This window comes from Staurois parvus, unplaced genomic scaffold (genome assembly GCF_062004578.1).
Source record: "Staurois parvus isolate SC_StPar_1 unplaced genomic scaffold, SC_StPar_1.0 ptg000350l, whole genome shotgun sequence".
In the NCBI taxonomy this organism is placed as follows: Eukaryota; Metazoa; Chordata; class Amphibia; order Anura; family Ranidae; genus Staurois; species Staurois parvus.
In genome coordinates, this window is record NW_028318146.1 from 56,740 (window position 1) to 83,133 (window position 26,394).

Here is a 26,394-nt window from a genome sequence, read left to right on the forward strand (position 1 = left end):
GTTTGACTGTGGGCGAGGGCACAGGGGCCCCATGATCCCCTATTGCCCGGGGGGCCCCATGAGTTGTCAGTCTGCCCCTGGATGCCACACATGCTCCAACCACCCACTTTCAACCCAATCTGCCCACAGCTGACATAGAAAACATACCAGGCATATGCCACTACCTACTATTTGCTAGAAACGGGCTGACTGACCATTTGGAAACTGGCACTGTCCGAAGGCCCAGGGTCAGTAGGGGGTCCCATGAGATGCCCCTGGTACCTTTTTCACCTTTTTTTGAGTTTGGGCAAGGACACAGGGGCCCCATGATCTCCTATTGCCCGGGGGCCCCATGAGTTGTCAGTCCGCCCCTGGATGGAACAAAAGAGACCCAGATGGGGCTCCTTATTTAATTACGGACAATTTATATATGTGTATTTTGATCTTAACTGCCTTTTTTTGTAGGTGATACATCATTGGGAACTGTTTTGTGTGTACTTATAATGTGTTTGGTTTCATCACAGTTGGTTTGTTCCATCTGATTCCTGGCTGGGTCTCTCTGTTTCTTCCTCCCTCTACCTATAATAAACCTCGTGGTCTTTTACATTCAGGACAAGGTAAGGGCATTTAGATGGACTTGGCTCCCCCGCGTTTTATATACACCTCAGTAAGTGTGAGGGTTTTTTTTTCTTTTTCCACCGATTTGATGTGCTCAAGATTGTTATATATTAAATTTAGTATTTTGTAATGTTAAGTTTATTGTGTATAAAATAATATTTTAATCTGCACAGCTTGTGAATGTCCTGGTGGTGGTGTGGATCCAATGGTGGTGGCGTGAAGCAATGTGAGCGAAACCAGTTGATCCTGTACGCCTGTTCTCAGCACAGAGACATAGTTACATCATATATATAAACTTTCACTTATACTGTCTAATGACATTTATATGCTGCTCCACAGATTACGGTTTTAAACATTTTTGTATACTATCTTTTGTAATAAAGCTTTATAGGTTTTATGACATTTTTTATATGTCTGATATACTATGGCACAATTAAAGTCTCTCCTTGTATATTCCATCTCTTCCCTGCAGAGAGAGAGGGAATAATATTGTTTCTTAGCCGCATTAGTTTTATTTTTTAAGACTTTTTTTCTGGCCAATATGTCTAATATTTTGTAAACTTCCTTTAAAAGACCAAGCTGTCTAGCCACAATGGTAATTGGAGTTTAACTATGACAGGGGCGCTTACAATGGTCAGCTTTTATTCATTTATGTAAAACCTTTATCACAAAAAAGAAAAAAAATCTATTGCTGTAACAATTTAAAAAGTGTTATCTGGAATTCAGCTTTAAAAGTTAGTCAAGTCTATGTAAATTTGACTGACAATGCTGCTGTCCAAGGGTGGCTCTGTTGCTCCTCCAGTGGAATGGAGACACCCTAGGACTGGAAGTACACTATATTGTCAAAAGTATTGGACCAGCCCTCCAAATCATTGGATTTAGGTGTTCATATCCCCTCCATGACCACAGGTGTATAACATCAAGCACCTAGGCATGCAGACTGCTTCTACAAACATTTGTGAAGGAATGGGTCGCTCTCAGGAGCTCAGTGAATTCAAGCGTGGTACTGTGATAGGTTGTCACCTGTGCAATAAGTCCATCCATGAAATTTCCTTGCTACTAAATATTCCACAGTCAACTGTTAGTGGTATTATAACAAAGTGGAAGCAACTGGGAACAACAGCAAAACGTAAAATGACAGAGCGGGGTCAGCGCATGCTGAAGCACACAGTGTGCAGAAGTCGCTAATTGTGCAGAGTCAATAGCTAAAGACCTCCAAACTTGATGTGGCCTTCAGATTAGCACAACAGTGTGTAGAGAGCTTCATGGAATGGGCTTCCATGGCCGAGCAGCTGCACCCAAGCCTTACATCACCAAGTGCAATGCAAAGCATCGGATGCAGTGGTGTAAAGCACGCCGCCACTGGACTCTAGAGCAGTGGAGACTTGTTCTCTGGAGTGTCAAATCACGCTTCTCTGTCTAGCAGTCCGATGGACGTGTCTGGGTTTGGCGGTTGCCAAGAGAACGGTACTTGCCTGACTGCATTGTGCCAAGTGTAATGTTTGGTGGAGGGGGGATTATTTATGTGGGGGTGTGTTTCAGGGCTTGGGCTTGGCCCCTTAGTTCCAGTGAAGGGATCTCTTAAGGCGTCAGCATACCAAGACATTTTAGACAATTTCATGCTCCCAACTTTGTGGGAAGAGTTTGGGGATGGCCCCTTCCTGTTCCAACATGACTGCACACCAGTTCACAAAGCAAGGTCCATAAAGACATGGATGAGCGAGTTTGGGGTGGAGGAACTTGACTGGCCAGCAGAGTCCTGACCTCAACCTGATAGAACCCCTTTGGGATGAATTAGAGCGGAGACTGTGAGCCAGGCCTTCTCGTCCGACATCAGTGCCTGACCTGGAAGAATGGTCAATCATCCCCATAGACACCTTCCTAAACCTTGTGGTCGGCCTTCCCAGAAGAGTTGAAGCTGTTATAGCTGCAAAGGGCGAGGCCAACTCAATATAGAACCCTACAGACTAAGACTGGGATGCCATTAAAGTTCATGTGCGTGGAAAGGCAGGCCGACCAATACTTTTGGCAATATAGTGTATGTTAATGGCTTGATCACCAAGTGAGAATAAAAAAAAGCCTAAAAAAAGAAAAGTAATGCATCCAGCAAATTTAGGGATTGGTAAAAACTGCAATATAGTAAAATTTTGATTTTGAGTTTAATATTCCTTTAAATAAGCCCAGCGATGGAGAGGGTGAGGGGATCGCTCTGAGTAAGACATGACTTCTCTGGGTTACACAAGAGTTAATAAGTCAGCTGCAGATGTTCCCAGACGTGGAAAAGTCAGTGAGCAGTGACTCCAGTAATTCAAAATCATCCTTCCTGCCGCTGACAGATCACATTGACCTAATGAGATCAAGCATCGCATCAGTGGCTGCAGGAGCCAGTGTCTCCCAGCATCCACCAATCTTCGTGCTAGGAGCCTCGGTGTGCACTGTGCAAGGGCCACTCATACACTACACTGGAACCCGGAACACTGACATCACCAATACATGGACACCTGTAGTGACAGCACTGACATCACTCACTGCACAGATACACCATTATGTGCAACTTAGATTACAAATCAACTATCACCTTTAAGTGAAATGTACACTATGGGGACATGTCAGGTATATTGTGGGATATGAAGGTCTATGGAGACCATAACCAATTTGATTTATGTGGTTTAGCAGCTGTGCAGCAGTAAAGTGTCTCTGGCAAGTCTACTCAAATTATATCAACTAACAAAGCTTCTATTTTCACATAAAGAAAGAAAATCACACGGGTTGGGCTGCGATCTCATTGTGATCCATTACAGAGCAGCTTGTTGGCGATGAATCGTTCAAGTTATTGATTCATTACATACAACAATGTAACTGATTAATAACACCTGTCTCTGCTTCTAATCCAAATGCCGATATCACATCCCAATATATTAAATTGCACTCACTTATCAATTTGTCCTACAGCACTGTCCGTGATCTATCACACAGCACTCTGATCCTGATCCATCACACAGCACACTGTCCCTGAACCATCACACAGCACTCTGATCCCGATCCATCACACAGCACTCTGATCCTGATCCGTCACACAGCACTCTGATCCTGATCCATCACACAGCACTCTGATCCTGATCCGTCACACAGCACTCTGATCCTAATCCATCACACAGCACTCTGATCCTAATCCATCACACAGCACTCTAATCCTGATCCATCACACAGCACTCTGATCCTGATCCATCACACAGCACTCTGTCCCTGATCCGTCACACAGCACTCTGATCCCGATCCGTCACACAGCACTCTGATCCCGATCCGTCACACAGCACTCTGATCCCAATCCATCACACAGCACTCTGTCCCTGATCCGTCACACAGCACTCTGATCCCGATCCGTCACACAGCACTCTGATCCCGATCCGTCACACAGCACTCTGATCCCGATCCGTCACACAGCACTCTGATCCCGATCCGTCACACAGCACTCTGATCCCGATCCGTCACACAGCACTCTGTCCCTGATCCATCACACAGCACTCTGATCCTGATCCGTCACACAGCACTCTGATCCTGATCCGTCACACAGCACTCTGATCCTGATCCGTCACACAGCACTCTGTCCCTGATCCGTTACACAGCACTCTGTCCCTGATCCATAGCACAGCACTCTGATCCTGATCCATCACACAGCACTCTGATCCTGATCCGTCACACAGCACTCTGATCCTGATCCGTCACACAGCACTCTGTCCCTGATCCGTCACACAGCACTCTGATCCCGATCCATCACACAGCACTCTGATCCTGATCCATCACACAGCACTCTGTCCCTTCCATAGCACAGCACTCTGATCCTGATCCATCACACAGCACTCTGATCCTGATCCGTCACACAGCACTCTGATCCGTCACACAGCACTCTGTCCCTGATCCGTCACACAGCACTCTGATCCCAATCCATCACACAGCACTCTGATCCTGATCCATCACACAGCACTCTGATCCTGATCCATCACACAGCACTCTGATCCTGATCCATCACACAGCACTCTGATCCTGATCCATCACACAGCACTCTGATCCTGATCCATCACACAGCACTCTGATCCTGATCCATCACACAGCACTCAGATCCTGATCCATCACACAGCACTCTATCAAGAATCAATAAAAATTACAATGAATCAGTGACAAACTCTTTCCTTGATCCACATACAAAACTGTCTGCAATAAGTACAGCACAGAGCTGTGTCTCCATCGCATAGCATATTTTCTATGGTCAGTCGCAGCTCACTCTATCCTCAATCTGTCATGCAAACTCTCTATAAATAAAAACTCTATATATAAACTGCTTATTCCTGATCCTGATCCATCCCTATTCTAATGACCTTTCAGGCATCACTTTAAAGGACCATTCTCCCCACTGGCTTCTAATATCTCCCAAATGCTTCAGCAACAAGAGGCATTTTCCCCCCTTGGCTCCAGACTGCCCCCTGCTGCATTCTCCAAAAAACTGCAGGGGAGGCAGTCCTAGAAACCTACATGCAGTGACAGTGGATCTCAAATGTTATTGTAGTTGGCGATTTAGCCTGCCAGTAGCCGCAGTAACTTATGGTTTGAGTGACCCTTTAAATCATTTAATATAAAATAACCAAGTCTCAATGTGATGTTTAATCTTTTACATTCTGAGTCCTTGTATGTAAGTCTCTGAAGTGGCATGTATAAACACAGGAGCGAGTGATGTCTTTTGCCCTTTTCTTCCTCCACCGTCATTGCTGTTGTATAGCTGTGCAGGGTTAATTAGTGTCTCTAAGGTGACACGACGAATATTATTATATTAGTGGGACTCCTCCTCCTCCTTCGCAAGGCGCCCTGTCACAGTCTGTCTCCATCATTGCTCTGCCACAGCCTGGCCCTCTCACCCTCCATTCTCACATGTTGCCTGCCTGTCTTGCACTCTGTCCTTTCAATTCACCCCAGCTGTCATACACCCATTCATCTCCACCACATCTCTTGCTGTGAACTTACACAGTCCCAATCTTGACCTGTTCCTCTCTCTGCCATCTTACAGCTGCCATCCTCTCATCTTGTACTTTCACTTTCTTCCTCTCATCCTTTTATCTGTATCCCTCTTAACTTTACCCCCTACTAGATCCAGCCTGTGATCTCCTGGGTATCCTTCCATCTGTATCCCTTTTACTTTTACCATCTTCTAGATCCAGCCTGTGATCTCCTGGGTATCCTTCCATCTGTATCCCTTTTACTTTTACCATCTTCTAGATCCAACCTGTGATCTCCTGGGTATCCTTCCATCTGTATCCCTTTTACTTTTACCATCTTCTAGATCCAACCTGTGATCTCCTGGGTATCCTTCCATCTGTATCCCTTTTACTTTTACCATCTTCTAGATCCAACCTGTGATCTTCTGGGTATCCTTCCATCTGTATCCCTTTTACTTTTACCATCTTCTAGATCCGACCTGTGATCTCCTGCATATCCTTCCATGTGTATCCCTTTTACTTTTACCCTCTTCTAGATCCAAAGTGTGATCTCCTGCATATACTTCCATCTGTATATCTTTTACTTTTACCATCTTCTAGATCCAAAGTGTGGTCTCCAGAGTATCCTTCTATCTGTCCCCTCTTACTCTTACCTTATTCTAGATCCAAAGTGTGGTCTCCAGGGTATCCTTCTATCTGTCCCCTTTTACTTTTACCTTCTTCTGGATCCACAGTGTGGTCTCCTGGGTATCCTTTCATCTGTATCCCTCTTACCTTTACCCTCTTCTAGAGCCACAGTGTGGTCTCCTGGGTATCCTCCGCTCTATATCCCTTATACTTTTACTTTCTAGATCAGCAGCGTGGGGTCTCCTGGGTATCCTTCAATCTGTATCCCACTTTCTTCTACTGTCTCCTGGATCTGCAGTGTTGTCCCCTGGGTATCCTTCTTACTTTTACCCTCTTCTAGATCCACTATGTGGTCTCTTTGGGATTCTTCTATCTGTACCCCTCTTACTTTTATCTTTTAGATCCACAGTGTGATCTTTTGGGTATCCTTCTATCTGTATCCCTCTCACTTTTACCCTCTTCTAGATCCAAAGTGTGGTCTCTTTGGGATTCTTCCATCTGTATCCCTCTTACTTTTACTTTCTAGATCCACAGTGTGATCTCTTGGGTATCCTTTTATCTGTATCCCTCTTACTTTTACTTTCTAGATCCACAGTGTGATCTCTTGGGTATCCTTTTATCTGTATCCCTCTTACTTTTACTTTCTAGATCCACAGTGTGATCTCTTGCGTATCCTTTTATCTGTATCCCTCTTACTTTTACTGTCTTCTAGATCCAAAATGTGGTGTCTTTGGTATCTTTCCATCTGTGTCCCGCTTACTTTTACCTTCTAGATGCACAGTGTGGTCTCCTGGGTATCCATTCATTCTTATACCTCTTAACCTCTTCTAGATCCATAGTGTTTTCCCCTGGGTATCTGTCCATGCATATTCCTCTTACTTTTACCCTCTTCTAGATCCACACTGTGGTTTCCAGCGTATTCTTTAATCTGTATCCCTCTTACTTTTATCCTCTTTTAGATCTGCAGTGTGGTTTCCTGGGTATCTTTCCATCTGTATCCCTCTTTCCTCTTCTCAGCTTTGAACTCCACCCCCCTCTCTCCTTCATCTCTGCTTTTCCGTCTACCTCTCCTGCCTCCGGTATGCCTCTCTGCACCTTTGGACTTTGTACATTTAGCTCTTTTTACAGCCATACCAGCTTTCATTTCAGCTGATTAGAATCCATTTCTCATTTTCTTGCTTCTGTTGCTTCCTTGTTTGTTTGTTTCTTTCTTTCTTTCCCTCCCCATCCTTCTCCCTCCCTCTCTCAGATTTCATCTCTCGTTTTTCTTTTCTCTTCTTTCCTCTCTCTATCTCTCTCCCCTTCTCTCTTTTCCTCTCCCCTTCTCTCTTTTCCTCTCCCCTTCTCTCTTTTCCTCTCCCCTTCTCTCTTTTCCTCTCCCCTTCTCTCTTTTCCTCTCCCCTTCTCTTTCCCGTTCTTTATCTCCTGTCTCACTGTAGATCTACATCTTACCAAAACCAATTTCCCTTTTATTCCTTTTTGGGGGCTGAATCATTCTCATGCTGCTCTGTGTTCACTTCAAGCACCCAATCAGCTTCATTAGAATTTGAAAAAGAAAATAGATTTTATTTTATTCCGGAACTTGATTGGACATTGGAAGTGAGCATAGGCAGAAATTATTCCTTTTGTAAATCAAACCCTTTCCACTCAACCTTTTTCCTTCTCTCCTCTTTCTTCTCCCTTTAACAGCTCGGTTTCCTTGATAGAACTTGCTGTCGTTTTGCACAGAGCAGTGCAAGGCTTTGACGGAGTTTCTAAGGGGGGGACTACAGAGGGCAGCGGGTAGCATGGCGGAGGGAGGGCAGGATCAGGACCCCAACAGATCGGGGGATGGAGGAGTAACCAGCTCGCATGGTATATCTGAAGGAGAAGAGGTGAGAGCCAGTACTTCTGCCATGTCACAGATTAACACTTCAAGAGTCCCTTCTGAAGGAACAGTAGAAAATCTGGTTCCACTTTATATGAAGAAGCAGCTGTCATACAGGTGAGAGATCATTTACCTTCTAATTCATTTAAGTCTATTAAGTATTCTATTAAATCTATTAAATGCTTTTTTTTCCACTTACGTGTGTGAATGCGTTTAGCCTGATGCAATTAATCTTAGAAATGCATGTAGATGTTTTAAAACCTCATTTTGTTATATATATATATATATATATATATATATATATATACTAGGGCCACCATTAGAATCATGGGGCCCATACAGCCTACCTGACAGGGCCCCTGTTTAAATGGACATGGCGGGTCTTCTCCTGGAGCCATTTCCATTAGCCCCATTCCATTTAGTAGAACTGCTGCTCTAGGAAGGGGTGTGTAGGGCAGCCACCCTTCACTTGTATAGTGGTGCCAGCTGAAAGGCAGGCATAGCTCTCATTGGCTAAGTTGGCCCCCCGGGGTACCACCTATACTGGCACAGGCGGGGTTTGCCAGAGGTGTAGAGGAGCCATTTCTTTTATCATCCACTGAGACATCTCCTACTCCACTTCAGGCAGTTTTAGGGAGAATGCACCCAAAGCCAACAAAGAGGTTGCACAACTAACACCAGCCTAGGTCCACGTGTTGACCCAATGGCCCCTGAGCCTGGTAAAGGAGTATTGACTGTGCCCCCAATCAGCAACCCTGTGTACATAAGTGTAGCTACAGTATGAGTGCAGCTACAGTAGGGTCTCTGTCCTGCTTAGTAGTACTGCACTGTGACTGCATTTCACTGCTCCCCTCTTAATGCATGTCTATGGGTCTGGTCTCCCCTACTAGGAATACCGGAACCAAATGATTGAGGAATGGGGCCAGATCTCCGGCCCCCCGGAGTACCGCCTATACCAGCACAGGCGGGGTTTACCAGAGGTGTAGAGGAGCCATGTCTCTTTATCATCCGCTGAGACATCTTATACTCCACTTCAGGCAGTTTTACAGAGAATGCACTCAAAGCCAACAAAGAGGTTGCACAACTCACACCAGCCTAGGTCCACCTGTTGACCCAATGGGCCCTGAGCCTGGTAAAGGAGTACTGACTGTGCCCCCAATCAGTAACCCCATGTACATAAGTGCAGCTACAGTATGAGAGCAGCTCAGGGGCGGACTGACAACTCATGGGGCCCCCGAGCAATATGGGATCATGGGGCCCCTGTGTCCTTGCCCAAACTTAAAAAACCCTTTGAAAAAGGTACCAGGGGCATCTCATGGGGCCCCCTACTGACCCCGGGCCCTCGGGCAGTGCCCGAGTTTCCAAATGGTCAGTCCGCCCCTGCTGCAGCTACAGTAGGGTCTGTGTCCTGCTTAGTAGTACTGCACTATGATTGCATTTCACTGCTCCCCTCTTAATGCACGGCAATGGGTCTCGTCTCCCCTACTAGGAATACCGGAACCAAATGATTGAGGAATGGGGCCAGATATCTAAATAATTTTACAAAAAGGGAACAGGATTCTCCACATTATTGAATTTGGAATCAAAGTGGAGAAATTGACTTGATGTGTCAGAAGAACATGAGTTGTCAATAACTGGACATTGATTCTATGTACTGACTGTAAATAAACAGCATCATGTCACATGTTAGTTAGCGTGTGCATTTGTGATTCATTGTTTCTATATATATAAATAGGATCATATAAATAGGATTTTCTTTTTATTCATCTGTAAAGCAAAAACAGCCCATTGACCTCCTTAGAAGTCATACTGGAAACTTATAGGACTGGTGATGATGATGGTTTCAACAGTCTGGTGAAAGGGTATGGGGACACCAGGGGCAGACTGACAACTCATGGGGCCCCTGTGTCCTTTGCCAAACTCAAAAATATCTATGAAAAAGGTACCAGGGGTATCTCATGGGGCCCCTACTGACCCCGGGGCCCTCGGGCAATGCCCGAGTTTCCAAATGGTCAGTCCATCCCTGGGGAATTGGGGAATTTATTAGGGGGGTTATTAAAACATTAAATTAAAGTGGTTGTAATCTCTTACATATACCCAGTGAAGTGACTGGCCTCAATTGATACACAGAGATAAAACAAATCCTTCTGCATAAGTTGTACCTGTCTATCTACAGCGATCTCTTCAACTGTAGACAAAGTCTAGAATTTATAAAGCTTGTCTGAGCTGTCAGAAAAAAGGGACGTGGAGCTGAAATTACACACTGCAGAGTTCAGTGAGGAGAGCTCTGATAGCTGATTGGAGGGAAGAGACAGACAACCCCCTCCTCTCCACACAGCTTACAGGAACAGAGTTGAGATTGTCAATCACAAGGTCTGAGGTTTACAACCACTTTAAATCTAAACCCTAACTGAATAAAATTTAGTTCGCTAAAGGAAAGTGTTTCATAAAGAATGACCATTTTTTGATAAATGAAATATTTTTTCATCTTTTTTTTCCATATTTTGTTACATTTCAGTGCTGCTGATCTCTTGCAGCCTGTTTGAAGCCTCTTCCTGTGTATATGCATTCCAGCAATGGCTGCATGGGATTTCCCAGGGTTGGTTTCCTGATGGTGACAGAAGTGGACCATGCCTGTATAATGTGTGTTGAAAAGGCCACTTGTAGTCTCCATCAGAAGCCCATGTGATAGGGTGACAATGTAAAAGCACACCTGGCAGACAGGGAGAGAGAGTTGTCACCCTATAATAAAAAGTTCTTATACAGTTATTAACCACCTGCCCTCCTGAGGATTTCCCCTCCTTCCTGACCAGGCCATTTTTTGTGTTACGGCACTGCATTACTTTAACTGAGCTCAGACAAGCTTTATAAATTCTAGACTTTGTCTACAGTTGAAGAGATTGCTGTAGATAGACAGGTACAACTTATGCAGAAGGATTTGTTTTATTGCGCGGTCATGCAACGCTGCACCCAAATGAAATTTACGTCCTTTTTTTTCCCCCGTGAATTGAGCTTTCTTTCAGTGGTATTTGATCGCCTGTGCGGTTTTTATTTTTGTGCTAACATAAAAAAAAAGACCGACAATTTTAAGAAAAAAAATATTTTTGACGTTTTGCTAATAAACATGTCAGGTACAAAAAAATGTAACAATAAAATTTTGTCATAAATTTAGGCCAAAATATATTCTGTTATGTCTTTGCTACAAAAAAAAAATTGCAATGCGTGTAAATTAATTGGTTTACGTGAAAGTTATAGTGTTTACAAATGGCAGTATAGATACCAGAATTTTTGTTTTACTAGTAATGACGGCGATCAGTGACTTATAGCAGAGGGGAACACTGGGGGGAACTGACTTGGTGTCACTGACATCCCCAGTGACACCAATACAGTGATCAGTGCTAAAAAAAAAGCACTGACACTGTACTAATGGCACTGGGCAGGAAGGGGTTAACATGAGGGGTTAACAGTGTGCTGGGTATGTTTTACTATGGGGCCGTGTCAGTGTGCTTCACTGTAAGCCAGGGGTGTCCAAACTTTTTTCAAAGAGGGCCAGATTGGATGAAGTGAACATGGTGGAGGGCCGAACATTTTTCCGAACATTCTTTGAACCATTACAATTAAATGCAAATAAATTATTTTATGCCAAGTTAATTGCAAACGACATACTTTTCATTTCATAACATTAAGATCAACTGACAGCTGAGTTTTCACAATGTATTGAAAATAAATTTAAAAAAAACTTACCTGCACTAATGTGAAGGGTGAAAAAGGTAGCTGGAGCTGAAGTCTCTGCTCGGCAGCCGGGAGGGGAAGAGAAACACACTTCACGCTTGAAGCCCGGCCCTGACGTCACCGCCCTCTGTCGCTCCCAGCGCAGCGCAGTCACGCATGCGCACTGCTCTCAAGCAGAAGACTGTCTGCCACAGAAGGGAGGGCCGTGCGACAGCCGCATTTACACAGACCAGGGAGAACGCGCCGCAGTCAGGCATGCGCACTGCCCTCTGCTCTCAAGCAGAAGACTGTCTGCCATAGAAGTGAGGGCCGTGGGAGGGCCACATTACACAGAGCAGGGAGGGCTGTTGGAGGGCCGTATTAAACCAACCCCCAGGCCGTAAATGGCCCGCGGGCCGGACTTTGGACATGCCTGCTGTAAGCACACTGCTTTAGATGGCTGTTACCTTGTTACGCAGGACTTTTGACAGTTCTTTTCTGATCTCCATGGCTCAGTATCTAGCCTAGTCAGTGCTTCCACGTAAGAGCTAACAAACTCATTGACTATTTCTACGCTGACACTAATTGCAATTTAAAAAGCCACAGTTGTGGGACATTAACCTCTAAATGGCATTTTAACCCGTGTGTGTCACCTTGTGTGTCTGTACCAAGGCCAAACATTCCAGGGTGTGTAAACTTTTGATTCGGGCCATTTGGGTGATTATTGTTATCATTATGATTTACAAAGGAGCCAAACAACTATTTGATAATAAATGGCTTCATATGATCATCATCCTTCAATAAAAGAGCATTTTTTGGCATGATCAGTCATATTTTCAATATCAATACCAAAATTTCACAATTTCTACCAGGGGATGCAAACTTTTGAGCACAACTGTATATATATTCGCGGCCTCGGCTGCCAATCACCAGGTCCCGGCCGGGGATTTCCCTCCGCCACCCGGCAATCTCCGAGGAGATCAAAACAAATCTATCCCCTGTCAGCTCCTGCACACTGCTTTGTATGTCTCTGCATAGCTGAGCCATACAAAGCAGTGTGCTTACAGTGAAACACACAGCCTACATAGTAAAACAGAACACAGTTAACCCTTTGATCGCCCCACATGTTAACCCCTTCCTTCCCAGTGTCATTAGCACAGTGTCGGTGCTTTTTATTAGAACTGATCACTGTATTGGTGTCACTGGAGATGTCAGTGACACCAAGTCAGTTCCCTCCCAGTGTCAGAATGCCCGCCGCAGTCCCGCTATAAGTCACTGATCGCCGCCATTACTAGTAAAAAAAAAAAAATTCCAGTATATATACCGCCATTTGTAAACGCTATAGCTTTCACGTAAACCAATTAAATTACATGTATTGAAATTTTTTTCACCAAAGACGTAGCAGAATACATTTTGTCCTAAATTTATGAAAAATTAAATTTTTTACATTTTTTACTGGAGATGTTTAATAGCTTTTTTTGCTTATAGCGCAAAAAATACAAAACGCACAGGCGATCAAATACCACCGAAAAAAAGCTCAATTTGTGGGAAAAAATGGACGTAAATGTTGGTTGCAGCGTTGCATGACCGCACAATTGTCAGTTAAAGTAACGCAGCACCGTAACGCAAAAACCGGCCTGGTCAGGAAGGGGGGGAAATCCTCAGGAGGGCGAGGGGGTAATGTGGCGGCAGTAAGGACTGCATGAATCTGCCACGTGTCGGGTAATGCTTACCTGAATTAGATGCAGGGAGTTCTTATGGAAATTACCACCAGAAAAGTGCCAGCATGATTTTATTGAATCCCCCTGACAGGGGCGGACTGACAACTCATGGGGCCCCCGGGCAATAGGGGATCATGGGGCCCCTGTGTCCTTGCCCAAACTCAAAAAAGCCTATGAAAAAGGTACCAGGGGCATCTCATGGGGCCCCCTACTGACCCGGGCCCTCGGGCAGTGGCCGAGTTTCCAAATGGTCAGTCCGCCCCTGCCCCCCGATGGTGTCTTGTATAGTCCTAGAAAGACAAAAACTGTTTTTAATCAATAATTGGAACTGAATCTGAGGCAAATAAACATTGTGAGCATGTCATTTTTTTTTCCCAACCATGCGGTTTTTAAATGACAATTCCTTCCAAAATGTCATACATATTTCATTAGCCACATGAAGCTCTATCCTCCTGTGTCCTCACATCATATTCCTGTGTTTGGTCTGAAGCAGTGGTCTCCAAACTGCAGCCTGGGGGACGAATGCGGCCCTTTGCTTGTCTCTGTCCGGCCCTTGGAGTGCTATTCCTCCCACTGACACCAACAAGGAGGCACCATTTCTTCCACTAGCACCAACTATTCCTCCCCCTGACACCAATGATGGGGCACTATTCCTCCCCCTGACACCAATGATGGGGCACTATTCCTCCCACTGACACCAATGATGGAGCACTATTCCTCCCCCTGACACCAATGATGGGGCACTATTCCTCCCACAGACACTAATGATGGGGCACTATTCCTCCCCCTGACAAAAATGATGGGGCACTATTCCTCCCCCTGACACCAATGATGGGGAACTATTTCTCCCCCTGACACCAATGATGGGGAACTATTTCTCCCCCTGACACCAATGATGGGGAACTATTCCTCTCCCTGATACTAATGATGGGGCACTATTCCTCCACTGACACTAATGATGAAGCACTATTCCTCCCACTAATACCAATGTTGGGACACTACTCCTCCCACACACTAATACCTATGATGGGGCACTATTCCTCCCACTGACACCAATGATGGGGCACTATTCCTCCCACTGACACTATTGATAGGTCACTATTCCTCCCACTGATACCAATGATGGGGCACTATTCCTCCCACTGATACCAATGATGGGACACTATTCCCCCCACTGACACCAATGATGGGGCACTATTCCTCCCACTGACACCAATAATAGGGCACTATTCCTCCCACTGACACCAATGTTAGGGCACTATTCCTCCCACTGACACCAATGTTAGGGCACTATTCCTCCCCATGACACCAATGATGGGTCACTATTCCTCCCACTGACACTAATGATGGGTCACTATTCCTCCCCCTGACACCAATGATGGGACACTATTCCTCCCCGTGACACCAATCATGGGGCACTATTCCTCCCACTGACACCAATGATGGGGCACTATTCGTCCCACTGACAACAATGATGGGGCACTGTTCATGCCACTGACACCAATGATGGGGCACTATTCCTCCCACTGATACCAATGATGGGGCACTATTCCTCCCACTGACAACAATGATGGGGCACTGTTAATGTCACTGACACCAATGATGGGTCACTATTCCTCCCACTGTCACCAATGATGGGGCACTATTCCTCCCACAGACACCAATGATGGGGCACTATTCCTCCCACTGTCACCAATAATGGGGCACTATTCCTCCCACTGTCACCAATGATGGGGCACTATTCCTCCCCATGACACCAATGATGGGGCACTATTCATGCCACTGACACCAATGATGGGGCACTATTCATGCCACTGACACCAATGATGGGGCACTATTCATGCCACTGACACCAATGATGGGGCACTATTCATGCCACTGACACCAATGATGGGGCACTATTCCCCCTTCCACTGACTATATTTTGTTTTATTCCTGACGCTTAGACATTTTCTACTCCCACTCCGGCCCTCCTAAAGTCTGAAGGACAGTAAACCGGCCCTTTGTTTATAAAGTTTGGAGACCCCTGGTCTAAAGAAATAAAACAAGGGTATTGTTCACACGTGCAGCCAGGGGATGGTAAAACAAAGGTGGTTGAGCCACATTTTTACTACCTCCCCTCTCCCCAACTGCTCACACGAACGCAAGCATGCAGCCACTCAGAGCTGAACACATGCCGCTGCCATGATGCTTTGCTTCATGTTCACAGCAAACAATTAGCATGTTCCATTTGGCACACCACCCAAGTCTATGGGGCCATGCTGCATTCCCTCCGGCAAGCACATGCAGCGCGGTGGGGCAGTATTTACAGGATCAAATCTGGTTGTGAGGAGGCGACATATCACCTCCTCACCTCATGCCAAGTGCCTCTGAAAAGCTATTACAGATCACTTTTCAGAGAAGCAGTGTGGGCGGGCATATAGGGGTAACAATACAGGACTCCAATGATGCCAAACATTCAACTTCATTCAAAGACACCGCCTTCTGCACAGTCCCCGCCCTTGGCCACACCCTTCTGCTGTGGAGGAAAAGCAATGTTGGAGAAAAGACGTGTGGTTGCCCAGAGCAACCAATTGACTTTCAATGTCAATTTTTGCAGTTTTAAAATACATCAAGGATGCTGATGGGTTGCCATGGCAACCAACTGTTTCACCTACAGCAGACTTTGCAGCACGTCAGGCCCCAAATTAGATTCTGAAATATCAAGTTTTGTACATTTTGTGACCAATACTGAAGGCGGAAGGACAAGTAATATACAGGTTTGCTGCTTTCCTTCCGGAATAGTTTGTTGTCTGTTCATGACCTGATTCCAGATCATTCCATGCTGTCAGTGCCCCGCCCCCTGCACAGCTAGCTATGATACACCAAGATAGCAGAGTGCTCGCCATTTTTTAAAATTCTTTTTTATGTGTTTAACTGTGAAGGAGACACTGTAGAAAGTAGATTTTTTTAAGCTGACCTCCAGCCTTACCTTTCCCTGCAAACCTGAATCTCATTTCCTGAATGACTCCCGTCATCATCAATCTCCTCTCCTCTCCTCCCACTCTGTACTGTCATTGGTCCACCTTTCACAAATATTTTGCCTGCCATCAATAATCGTCTGGCCTCAGTCATGGGTGGGCATTATTTCAGGGCTTGTGACAGTCACTGAACTGCTCTTCATAAGTTATATATGAAAGAACACGTTCCCAGCATCCCTTTAGATGAGCATCCCTACTGTCCTTTGGTTGCTGCAGACTTCCATGAGACTGTCCTGGGGCCCAGAAGCATCAGGGGCCCGCAGCAGTCTGGCTGCATGGTGATTTATGCAAGTAGCAATAACATTTGGCAAATCAATTTGGATAAAATGATTGTGTATTTACCCCTACATGATAACACACAGTATTTGGCATCACTAGGGAAATTACCTTTGAGATAGAGATTATTGAGGCAGGGGGCCCCTTAATGGTTTTGCTACAGGGCCCCATCATACTGTATTTATTTATTTATTTCAGGTACTTATATAGCGCCGTCAATTTACTCAGCGCTTTACATATATATTGTACATTCACATCAGTCCCTAACCCTCCAGGGGCGTACTATCTAAGGTCCCTAACTCACATTCATACATACACATACTAGGGCCAATTTACACAGGAGCCAATTAACCTTCCAGCATGTCTTTGGAGTGTGGGAGGCAACTGGAGTACCCAGAGGAAACCCATGCAGGCACAGGGAAAACATGCAAATTCCAGGCAGATAATGCCATGGTTGGGATTCGAACCAGCAAACCTAGTGCTGCTAGGCGGAAGTGCTAACCACTTAGCCACGAGATACAGTTATGTTCTTTGTATCATTTAGGCCAAAGATCCCACCTGAGTCCACAAGAACATGGTGGGATTCATGCACATCCTAGGGACAATTTAGACAGGATCCAATTAACCTACCAGCATGTCTTTGGAGTGTGGGAGGAAACCCATGCAGGCACAGGGTGAACATGCAAACTCCAGGCAGGTGATGCTGTGGTTGGGATTCGAACCAACAACCCTAGTGATGCCAGGCGGAAGTGCTAACCTCTTTATTACATTGGCGCAATGATGTTGGTATAATAGAAGTGTTGTATTTATTGGAACATTTCTTTGGTAACTAACTTTTTAGGAAGTGCTAACCACTAAGCCACTGTGCCGCCCCATATAATTATATAATTATGACCCTGTAGTGGTCTAAAGAAATGTGGAAACTTAAGTCAAACATCCATTTGCCTAGAATAGTTAAAAAAGTGTTGGTAAAAAATCTTTATAGACAGAAAAAGAAGATTACCTGCAGGTTCCAGCACTCCCCACTTCCCTCTGACACACTGGTTTGTGAATGGACTCTGGCCATTCTCACTTATAGTGTGATGCAGGACTATTGGCCCTGCATTGTACTTGATGAGGTGAGCATGTGACCATCAGCCAGAGTACCAAAGAGAAGAGGCTTCAGGGAACCAGTCGCACAGCATGGAGGACGTCTGCCAGAGCATATAATAAGGTATTACAGTTTATTCCTCTACCCATAGACTTTAAGTGTTACTAAACCCCAGACCCTGCATTCTCTATACCTAGTCCAAAGTACACACAACATGGAAATGTAATTATTTTAGTAAATATAAACTGCTAAATACCTTTTCTCATCAACAGTTAGAGAAGTCTTGTGACTTCTATCAGTGTCCAGCCGAGCACTGGTTAAAGCTTGTTAGAGGAGTTTTCTCTAGGAGGATGTAGAACCCCTGGCCTCTATCTGGGCAGTGCTGATTGGCTCTGTGTTGATCACATGCACTCTCCTAAGAAAGAATAAAAAACCTCTCTAGCAATACACATCAAACTGAGCATGTGCAGTGTCTCCACAATATATTTCTTATCAGGAGATAATAGGAAGACACTGAAAAAAGGGGAGGATCAGAGAAGTCAGGATCACACAATATTTTTACAAAATGCAGAGGATTAACCTCTTAGGTTCCACAGTGAGTATAACAAGCATGCTTTACTGCATATACAGACTGATTTTACTGTTGTGGGTTTAGTAACACTTAAAATTAATTCTAAAGGCATGCTTTTTTTTACCTTAATGCATTATTTGTGTGCTCCTACCAACCCAGCTCCCCCCCCCCTTTATACTTACCTGAGACAGATCTCGATCCAGCACTGTGCCTGAGAGCAGCAGTTCTCTCTGCTCTCTGCCTCCTCACAGGCCATGGAGGCAGCAGCGGGAGCCATTGGCTTTCAATCACAGCCTGTGAGAAGCGATCAGGACCACACAAACTGCGACTTGAGTGCTCCACATGAGTGCCCCATAGCAAGTGGATAGCAGATTGAAAATAGGTAAGTACACACATCTTTTCATAAAGAATAGGTAGGGGGAGGGGGAGGGGAGAGAGACCATTTTAAGACTAGTTATAATTAGGCTTTTCTTCCCACTTAATTAACAATATTGGGAGTATGGTACAGCAAATATTTAAAAATGTAAACGCTATGTAAAAAAATAGCTGGAGGATAAAGCTACAATAATAACTGAGTACAATCATAACTGGGAATAGTAAGAACAAGGAGGATGCAAATATAATGGAAAAATGATAGGATTAGAGAATCATTGATAATAAAATCAGTAGTCCTCTGAGACTCAGACCTTAATGAATAAAAGCAAGCTAGCTGGACAAATAGGTCTTTATGTCACTGTTATTATCCTGTTACTAAGGTGGCCTACTTATATACTGCTTATAAATAGCTTACTCCCAATGCAAACAGCCGATGAGATACTGTGTAGCGTTACACCCAAAGGAGCCCATTGGTAAATTGGGTTCTCTATTCTGTGCCTCGACTCCATGAAAATCCTCAGCCCCTCTGGCACTCCTGGTTGAGGGAAAGTTACTGCATGTACTTAGGAACACAAGTGTGGATACCTCGAATTGCCTGTGAATTAGTATCAGTAAATAGACACAAGACCATTTAGTGGGAAATGAACTCAATGTATCAGTACCGGTTACATTAAATGATGGTTTGAGCATAAATGAGAATACAGAGGAAAGATTCAGACACAGTCTGCTAAACAATGTGATCTCTAGGCTGATGTGAATTAGGTTAGAGTCCACTAGACTGGAATCAACTCATAAATAAATGAGCAGAGCGTGTATATATTAACTGCAATGTGAATAATAATTCTATAACTAATCTCGAGCAGATTCTAGGAGAATGGCTAGGATATAGTGCAATGTCCCCTGAGAGGAACCTCTTAGCATAAGCAATAGGTGAAGGTCTCTGTGTAGCATCTGTAAAGGTATCATTTGTAGTCCTAACTCTTCAGCCGGCCAGCATTGGGGCCAAGTTATACCATTGGTGCACATGAGAATTGTCCCACTCAAGCCTGCAGGCAGCAATAAGGCTACTATATGGCTGTATTGTTAGGTCCTAAAGGGTTCAGTCTATCTCTCTCTCTCTAGCATCAGATAGTATTGCCCCACAACCGTAGCTCACCAGCCCCAGCAATAGTGTAGCTCACCATCTGGTTACAAACAGCGATTAGTCCACTCTCTGCTCTGCACCGAGGTGACTCTGACTGTTAGCACTCCCAAACTCAGCCAGGGGCAGACTGACCATTTGGAAACTCGGGCACTGCCCGAGGGCCTGGGGTCAGTAGGGGGCCCCATGAGATGCCCCTGGTACCTTTTTCATAGGCTTTTTTGAGTTTGGGCAAGGACACAGGGGTCCCATGATCCCCTATTGCCCGGGGGCCCCATGAGTTTTCAGTCCGCCCCTGAACTCAGCACTTCAGATCCAACATGCATCAGTGAAGGTGCACACTGGACCTTCACTGATGCACCTTCACTGATACACCTTCACTGATACACCTTCACTGATGCACCTTCATTGATACACCTTCACTGATGCACCTTCACTGATGCATGTCATTGAAGGTGCACACTGGACAGCAATGAGCACTCACGGCAAAAGGAGGCGGTGTTCTATACAGCCTTGGAAAATTCAGTTCTTTCCCCTCCTCCTGGCAATCTCTGGAAAATGTAGTGCAAAAGCTTTTGATTACACGGAGGAGTCTCTCTCCTCTGAACTACAGTTCCCACAGTGCAATACTGTCCAACTCAGTAGCTCCATCCTTTTACTGATACAGCTGGTAACCAGTTCAGAACTGCTGGGCAGCAGCTACAGAGAGCAGCTGCAGTCAGTGTTTTTCTCACTCTCCATTCTTAGCCAGGCAAGTGGCTACACATGCCTTTCAGAAATACAAATCAATATGTTTTCTAACCAGGGGCGGACTGACCATTTGCAAACTCGAGCGCTGCCGAGGGCCCGGGGTCAGAAGGGGCCCCATGAGATGCCCCTGGTACCTTTTTCATAGGCTTTTTTGAGTTTGGGCAAGGACACAGGGGCCCCATGATCCCCTATTGCCCGGGGGCCCCATGAGTTGTCAGTTCGCCCCTGTTTCTAACTTTACCTGCACTAGGAAATACAGTTCCCAGCATGTCACTTATACAGTGGTATAAACTATATGGGGCTGGATATCTCATGCGATTGAACAAAACATCTGATACAGAGAGGGAAACTGTCTGCTGAAGAAGAGCTCCAGGGAAAAAAAAAAACACTGCAGTGGACCCCCCTCTGTACTAATCATAATTTTGTGTAGGGAAGCCTTTTTTAAACTTTTTACTAAAAGGAAATATCTTTGTTGACTCAGGGAACCCTGCTAAAAGTAATTTATTGGGGGTCAGTTGGAAACATGTCCCCTTTCAGTGGTGGTCAGAATGCCACCCTTATAGACAGTTGAAAAGATTACTGGTGTCATGGTGCTGGCTCTGCCAAGTGGTGTTGGACCTGAAATGATCCAGGCAACATCAGATGAGAGGTCAATCAGCCACAGCTCAAGGAACTCCTAACAACCTGTGGAGGAACCCTGTGGTTCCATGGAACCCTTGTTGGTTTAGGGGGAAAGGAATAAGGTGACATACTTACCTTGTTCTTTGCTGCCCCAGGCTTCTTCCCCACCACACAAAGTCTTTGAAACCCCTTCACTTTGCCGCTGAACCGGTCCTGGCCTCTCTGGTGTCCTCACATACAACCCGGGATTTATAATCCTGCATTGTACGCAAGGATATTGAGGCACAACCTGGTGCATCACATTGCAAGGGTTAAAGTAATTCTGAATAAAAAATTAGAGACATACCATGCAGAGATCCAAGCAGGAAATATGTCTTGTGACTGATGAATGGAACATGTCTGTGAGTATAATATAACCTGGAGTGATTTCCTGCTTTACCATTGTACCAAGTAATATATACAAATATATATATATATATATATATATATATATATATACAGTCAGGTCCATAAATATTGGGACATCGACACAATTCTAACATTTTTGGCTCTATACACCACCACAATGGATTTGAAATGAAACGAACAAGATGTGCTTTAACTGCAAACTGTCAGCTTTAATTTGAGGGTATTTACATCCAAATCAGGTGAACGGTGTAGGAATTACAACAGTTTGCATATGTGCCTCCCACTTGTTAAGGGACCAAAAGTAATGGGACAGAATAATAATCATAAATCAAACTTTCACTTTTTAATACTTGGTTGCAAATCCTTTGCAGTCAATTACAGCCTGAAGTCTGGAGCGCATAGACATCACCAGATGCTGCATTTCATCCCTGGTGATACTCTGCCAGGCCTCTACTGCAACTGTCTTCAGTTCCTGCTTGCTCTTGGGGCATTTTCCCTTCAGTTTTGTCTTCAGCAAGTGAAATGCATGCTCAATCGGATTCAGGTCAGGTGATTGACTTGGCCATTGCATAACATTCCACTTCTTTCCCTTAAAAAACTCTTTGGTTCCTTTTGCAGTATGCTTTGGGTCATTGTCCATCTGCACTGTGAAGCGTCCAATGAGTTGTGAAGCATTTGGCTGAATATGAGCAGATAAAATTGCCCGAAACACTTCAGAATTCATCCTGCTGCTTTTGTCAGCAGTCACATCATCAATAAATACAAGAGAACCAGTTCCATTGGCAGCCATACATGCCCACGCCATGACACTACCACCACCATGCTTCACTGATGAGGTGGTATGCTTAGGATCATGAGCAGTTCCTTTCCTTCTCCATACTCTTCTCTTCCCATCACTCTGGTACAAGTTGATCTTGGTCTCATCTGTCCATAGGATGTTGTTTCAGAACTGTGAAGGCTTTTTTAGATGTCGTTTGGCAAACTCTAATCTGGCCTTCCTGTTTTTGAGGCTCACCAATGGTTTATATCTTGTGGTGAACCCTCTGTATTCACTCTGGTAAAGTCTTCTCTTGATTGTTGACATTGACACACATACACCTACCTCCTGGAGAGTGTTCTTGATCTGGCCAACTGTTGTGAAGGGTGTTTTCTTCACCAGGGAAAGAATTCTTCGGTCATCCACCACAGTTGTTTTCCGTGGTCTTCTGGGTCTTTTGGTGTTGCTGAGCTCACCTGTGCGTTCCTTCTTTTTAAGAATGTTCCAAACAGTTGTTTTGGCCACGCCTAATGTTTTTGCTATCTCTCTGATGGGTTTGTTTTGTTTTTTCAGCCTAATGATGGCTTCACTGATAGTGACAGCTCTTTGGATCTCATCTTGAGAGTTGACAGCAACAGATTCCAAATGCAAATAGCACACTTGAAATGAACTCTGGACCTTTTATCTGCTCATTTTAATTGGGAAAATGAGGGAATAACACACACCTGGCCATGGAAAAGCTGAGAAGCCAATTGTCCCATTACTTTTGGTCCCTTAACAAGTGGGAGGCACATATGCAAACTGTTGTAATTCCTACACCGTTCACCTGATTTGGATGTAAATACCCTCAAATTAAAGCTGACAGTCTGCAGTTAAAGCACATCTTGTTCGTTTAATTTCAAATCCATTGTGGTGGTGTATAGAGCCAAAAATGTTAGAATTGTGTCGATGTCCCAATATTTATGGACCTGACTGTATATATATATATATATATAAATATAAAGTCTACAAGGTGGTATCAAAAAGTTTAGAGACTAGTTTTGTAACACTCCAACAGATGGCAGTACAAGTCACAAGGAGCACCGACCTTCCTATGTCAGTGTGCCAAAAGAAATCATCCTGTGTACATCGGGAGTTGTGCAACTGGTGCTGTTCTGACCATGTGCATTACCACATCTGCTATTTCATCATGGACAGCAAGTTAGAACAAAGAGCAAACATGAAATTCTGTGTGAAACCCGCGCACCCAAGTTTCGTCATTGGAAATGATTCTCCTGGTCAAAATGGCACAGTTCATGATATACACAGGATGATGTCTTTTGGCACACTGTTTTATGAAGACTGGTGCTTTGACTGTGTGTGCAGCCTTGTGCTGCCATCTGTTGGCGTGTTACAAAACTAGTCTCCAAACTTTTTTATACCACCTTGTACATGTAACCCTAACACCAAACTTTTCTGCAATCCTAACAATAATCCTCCCTGTAACCCCAACAGCAATCTTCATTATATCTCTAATAGTAATCCTCCCTGTAACCCCCAACAGTAATCTTCATTATATCTCTAACAATAATCCTCCCTGTAACCCCAACAGTAATCTTCATTATATCTATAATAATAATCCTCCCTGTAACCCCAACAGTAATCTTCATTATATCTACAATAATAATCCTCCCTGTAACCCCAACAGTAATCTTCATTATATCTCTAATAATAATCCTCCCTGTAACCCCAACAGTAATCTTCATTATATCTCTAATAATAATCCTCCCTGTAACCCCAACAGTAATCTTCATTATATCTATAATAATAATCCTCCCTGTAACCCCAACAGCAATCTTCATTATATCTGTAATAATAATCCTCCCTGTAACCCCAACAGTAATCTTCATTATATCTCTAACAATAATCCTCCCTGTAACCCCAACAGTAATCTTCATTATATCTCTAACAATAATCCTCCCTGTAACCCCAACAGTAATCTTCATTATATCTCTAATAATAATCCTCCCTGTAACCCCAACAGTAATCTTCATTATATCTCTAACAATAATCCCCCCTGTAACCCCAACAGTAATCTTCATTGTATCTATAACAATAATCCTCCCTGTAACCCCAACAGTAATCTTCATTATATCTATAATAATAATCCCCCCTGTAACCCCAACAGTAATCTTCATTATATCTATAATAATAATCCTCCCTGTAACCCCAACAGTAATCTTTATTATATCTATAATAATAATCCCCCCTGTAACCCCAACAGTAACCTTCATTATATCTATAATAATAATCCTCCCTGTAACCCCAACAGTAATCTTCATTATAGCTCCAATAATAATGCTCCCTGTAACCCCAACAGTAATCTTCATTATATCTATAATAATAATCCTCCCTATAAACCCAACAGTAATCTTCATTATAGCTCCAATAATAATCCTCCCTGTAACCCCAACAGTAATCTTCATTATATCTCCAATAATAATCCTCCCTGTGACCCCAACAGTAATCTTCATTATATCTCTAACAATAATCCTCCCTGTAACCCCAACAGTAATCTTCATTATATCTCTAACAATAATCCTCCCTGTAACCCCAACAGTAATCTTCATTATATCTCTAATAATAATCCTCCCTGTAACCCCCAACAGTAATCTTCATTATATCTCTAACAATAATCCTCCCTGTAACCCCAACAGTAATCTTCATTATAGCTCTAATAATAATCCTCCCTGTAACCCCAACAGTAATCTTCATTATAGCTCCAATAATAATCCTCCCTGTAACCCCAACAGTAATCTTCATTATATCTCCAATAATAATCCTCCCTGTAACCCCAACAGTAATCTTCATTGTATCTCTAACAATAATCCTCCCTGTAACCCCAACAGTAATCTTCAGTATATCTCTAACAATAATCCTCCCTGTAACCCCAACAGTAATCTTCATTATATCTCTAATAATATAATAATAATCCTCCCTGTAACCCCAACAGTAATCTTCATTATATCTCTAACAATAATCCTCCCTGTAACCCCAACAGTAATCTTCATTATATCTCTAACAATAATCCTCCCTGTAACCCTAACAGTAACCTTCATTATATCTCTAACAATAATCCTCCCTGTAACCCCAACAGTAATCTTCATTATATCTCTAACAATAATCCTCACTGTAACCCCAACAGTAATCTTCATTATAGCTCCAATAATAATCCTCCCTGTAACCCCAACAGTAATCTTCATTATATCTCCAATAATAATCCTCCCTGTAACCCCAACAGTAATCTTCAGTATATCTCTAACAATAATCCTCCCTGTAACCCCAACAGTAATCTTCATTATATCTCTAATAATATAATAATAATCCTCCCTGTAACCCCAACAGTAATCTTCATTATATCTCTAACAATAATCCTCCCTGTAACCCTAACAGTAACCTTCATTATATCTCTAATAATAATCCTCCCTGTAACCCCAACAGTAATCTTCATTATATCTCTAACAATAATCCTCCCTGTAACCCCAACAGTAATCTTCAGTATATCTCTAATAATAATCCTCCCTGTAACCCCAACAGTAATCTTCATTATATCTCTAACAATAATCCTCCCTGTAACCCCAACAGTAATCTTCATTGTATCTATAATAATAATCCTCCCTGTAACCCCAACAGTAATCTTCATTATATCTATAATAATAATCCTCCCTGTAACCCCAACAGTAATCTTCATTATATCTCTAACAATAATCCTCCCTGTAACCCCAACAGTAATCTTCATTATAGCTCCGATAATAATCCTCCCTGTAACCCCAACAAATCTTCATTATATCTCTAACAATAATCATCCCTGTAACCCCAACAGTAATCTTCATTA

The 26,394-nt window shown here is 43.7% G+C and overlaps 1 protein-coding gene across 2 annotated transcripts in view; it reads left to right on the plus strand.

Moving 5' to 3' along the window:
• Positions 1-7,984: 7,984 nt before the first annotated feature.
• Positions 7,985-26,394, plus strand: part of DGKZ (diacylglycerol kinase zeta) — a 303,200-nt gene continuing 284,790 nt past the window's right edge. For both annotated transcript variants that reach the window (XM_089684552.1, XM_089684554.1), the window contains exon 1: positions 7,985-8,196. In XM_089684552.1, coding sequence (XP_089540678.1) covers positions 8,000-8,196 — 197 coding nt within the window. In that variant the 5' untranslated portion in view covers positions 7,985-7,999. The remainder of the gene's footprint in view (positions 8,197-26,394) is intronic.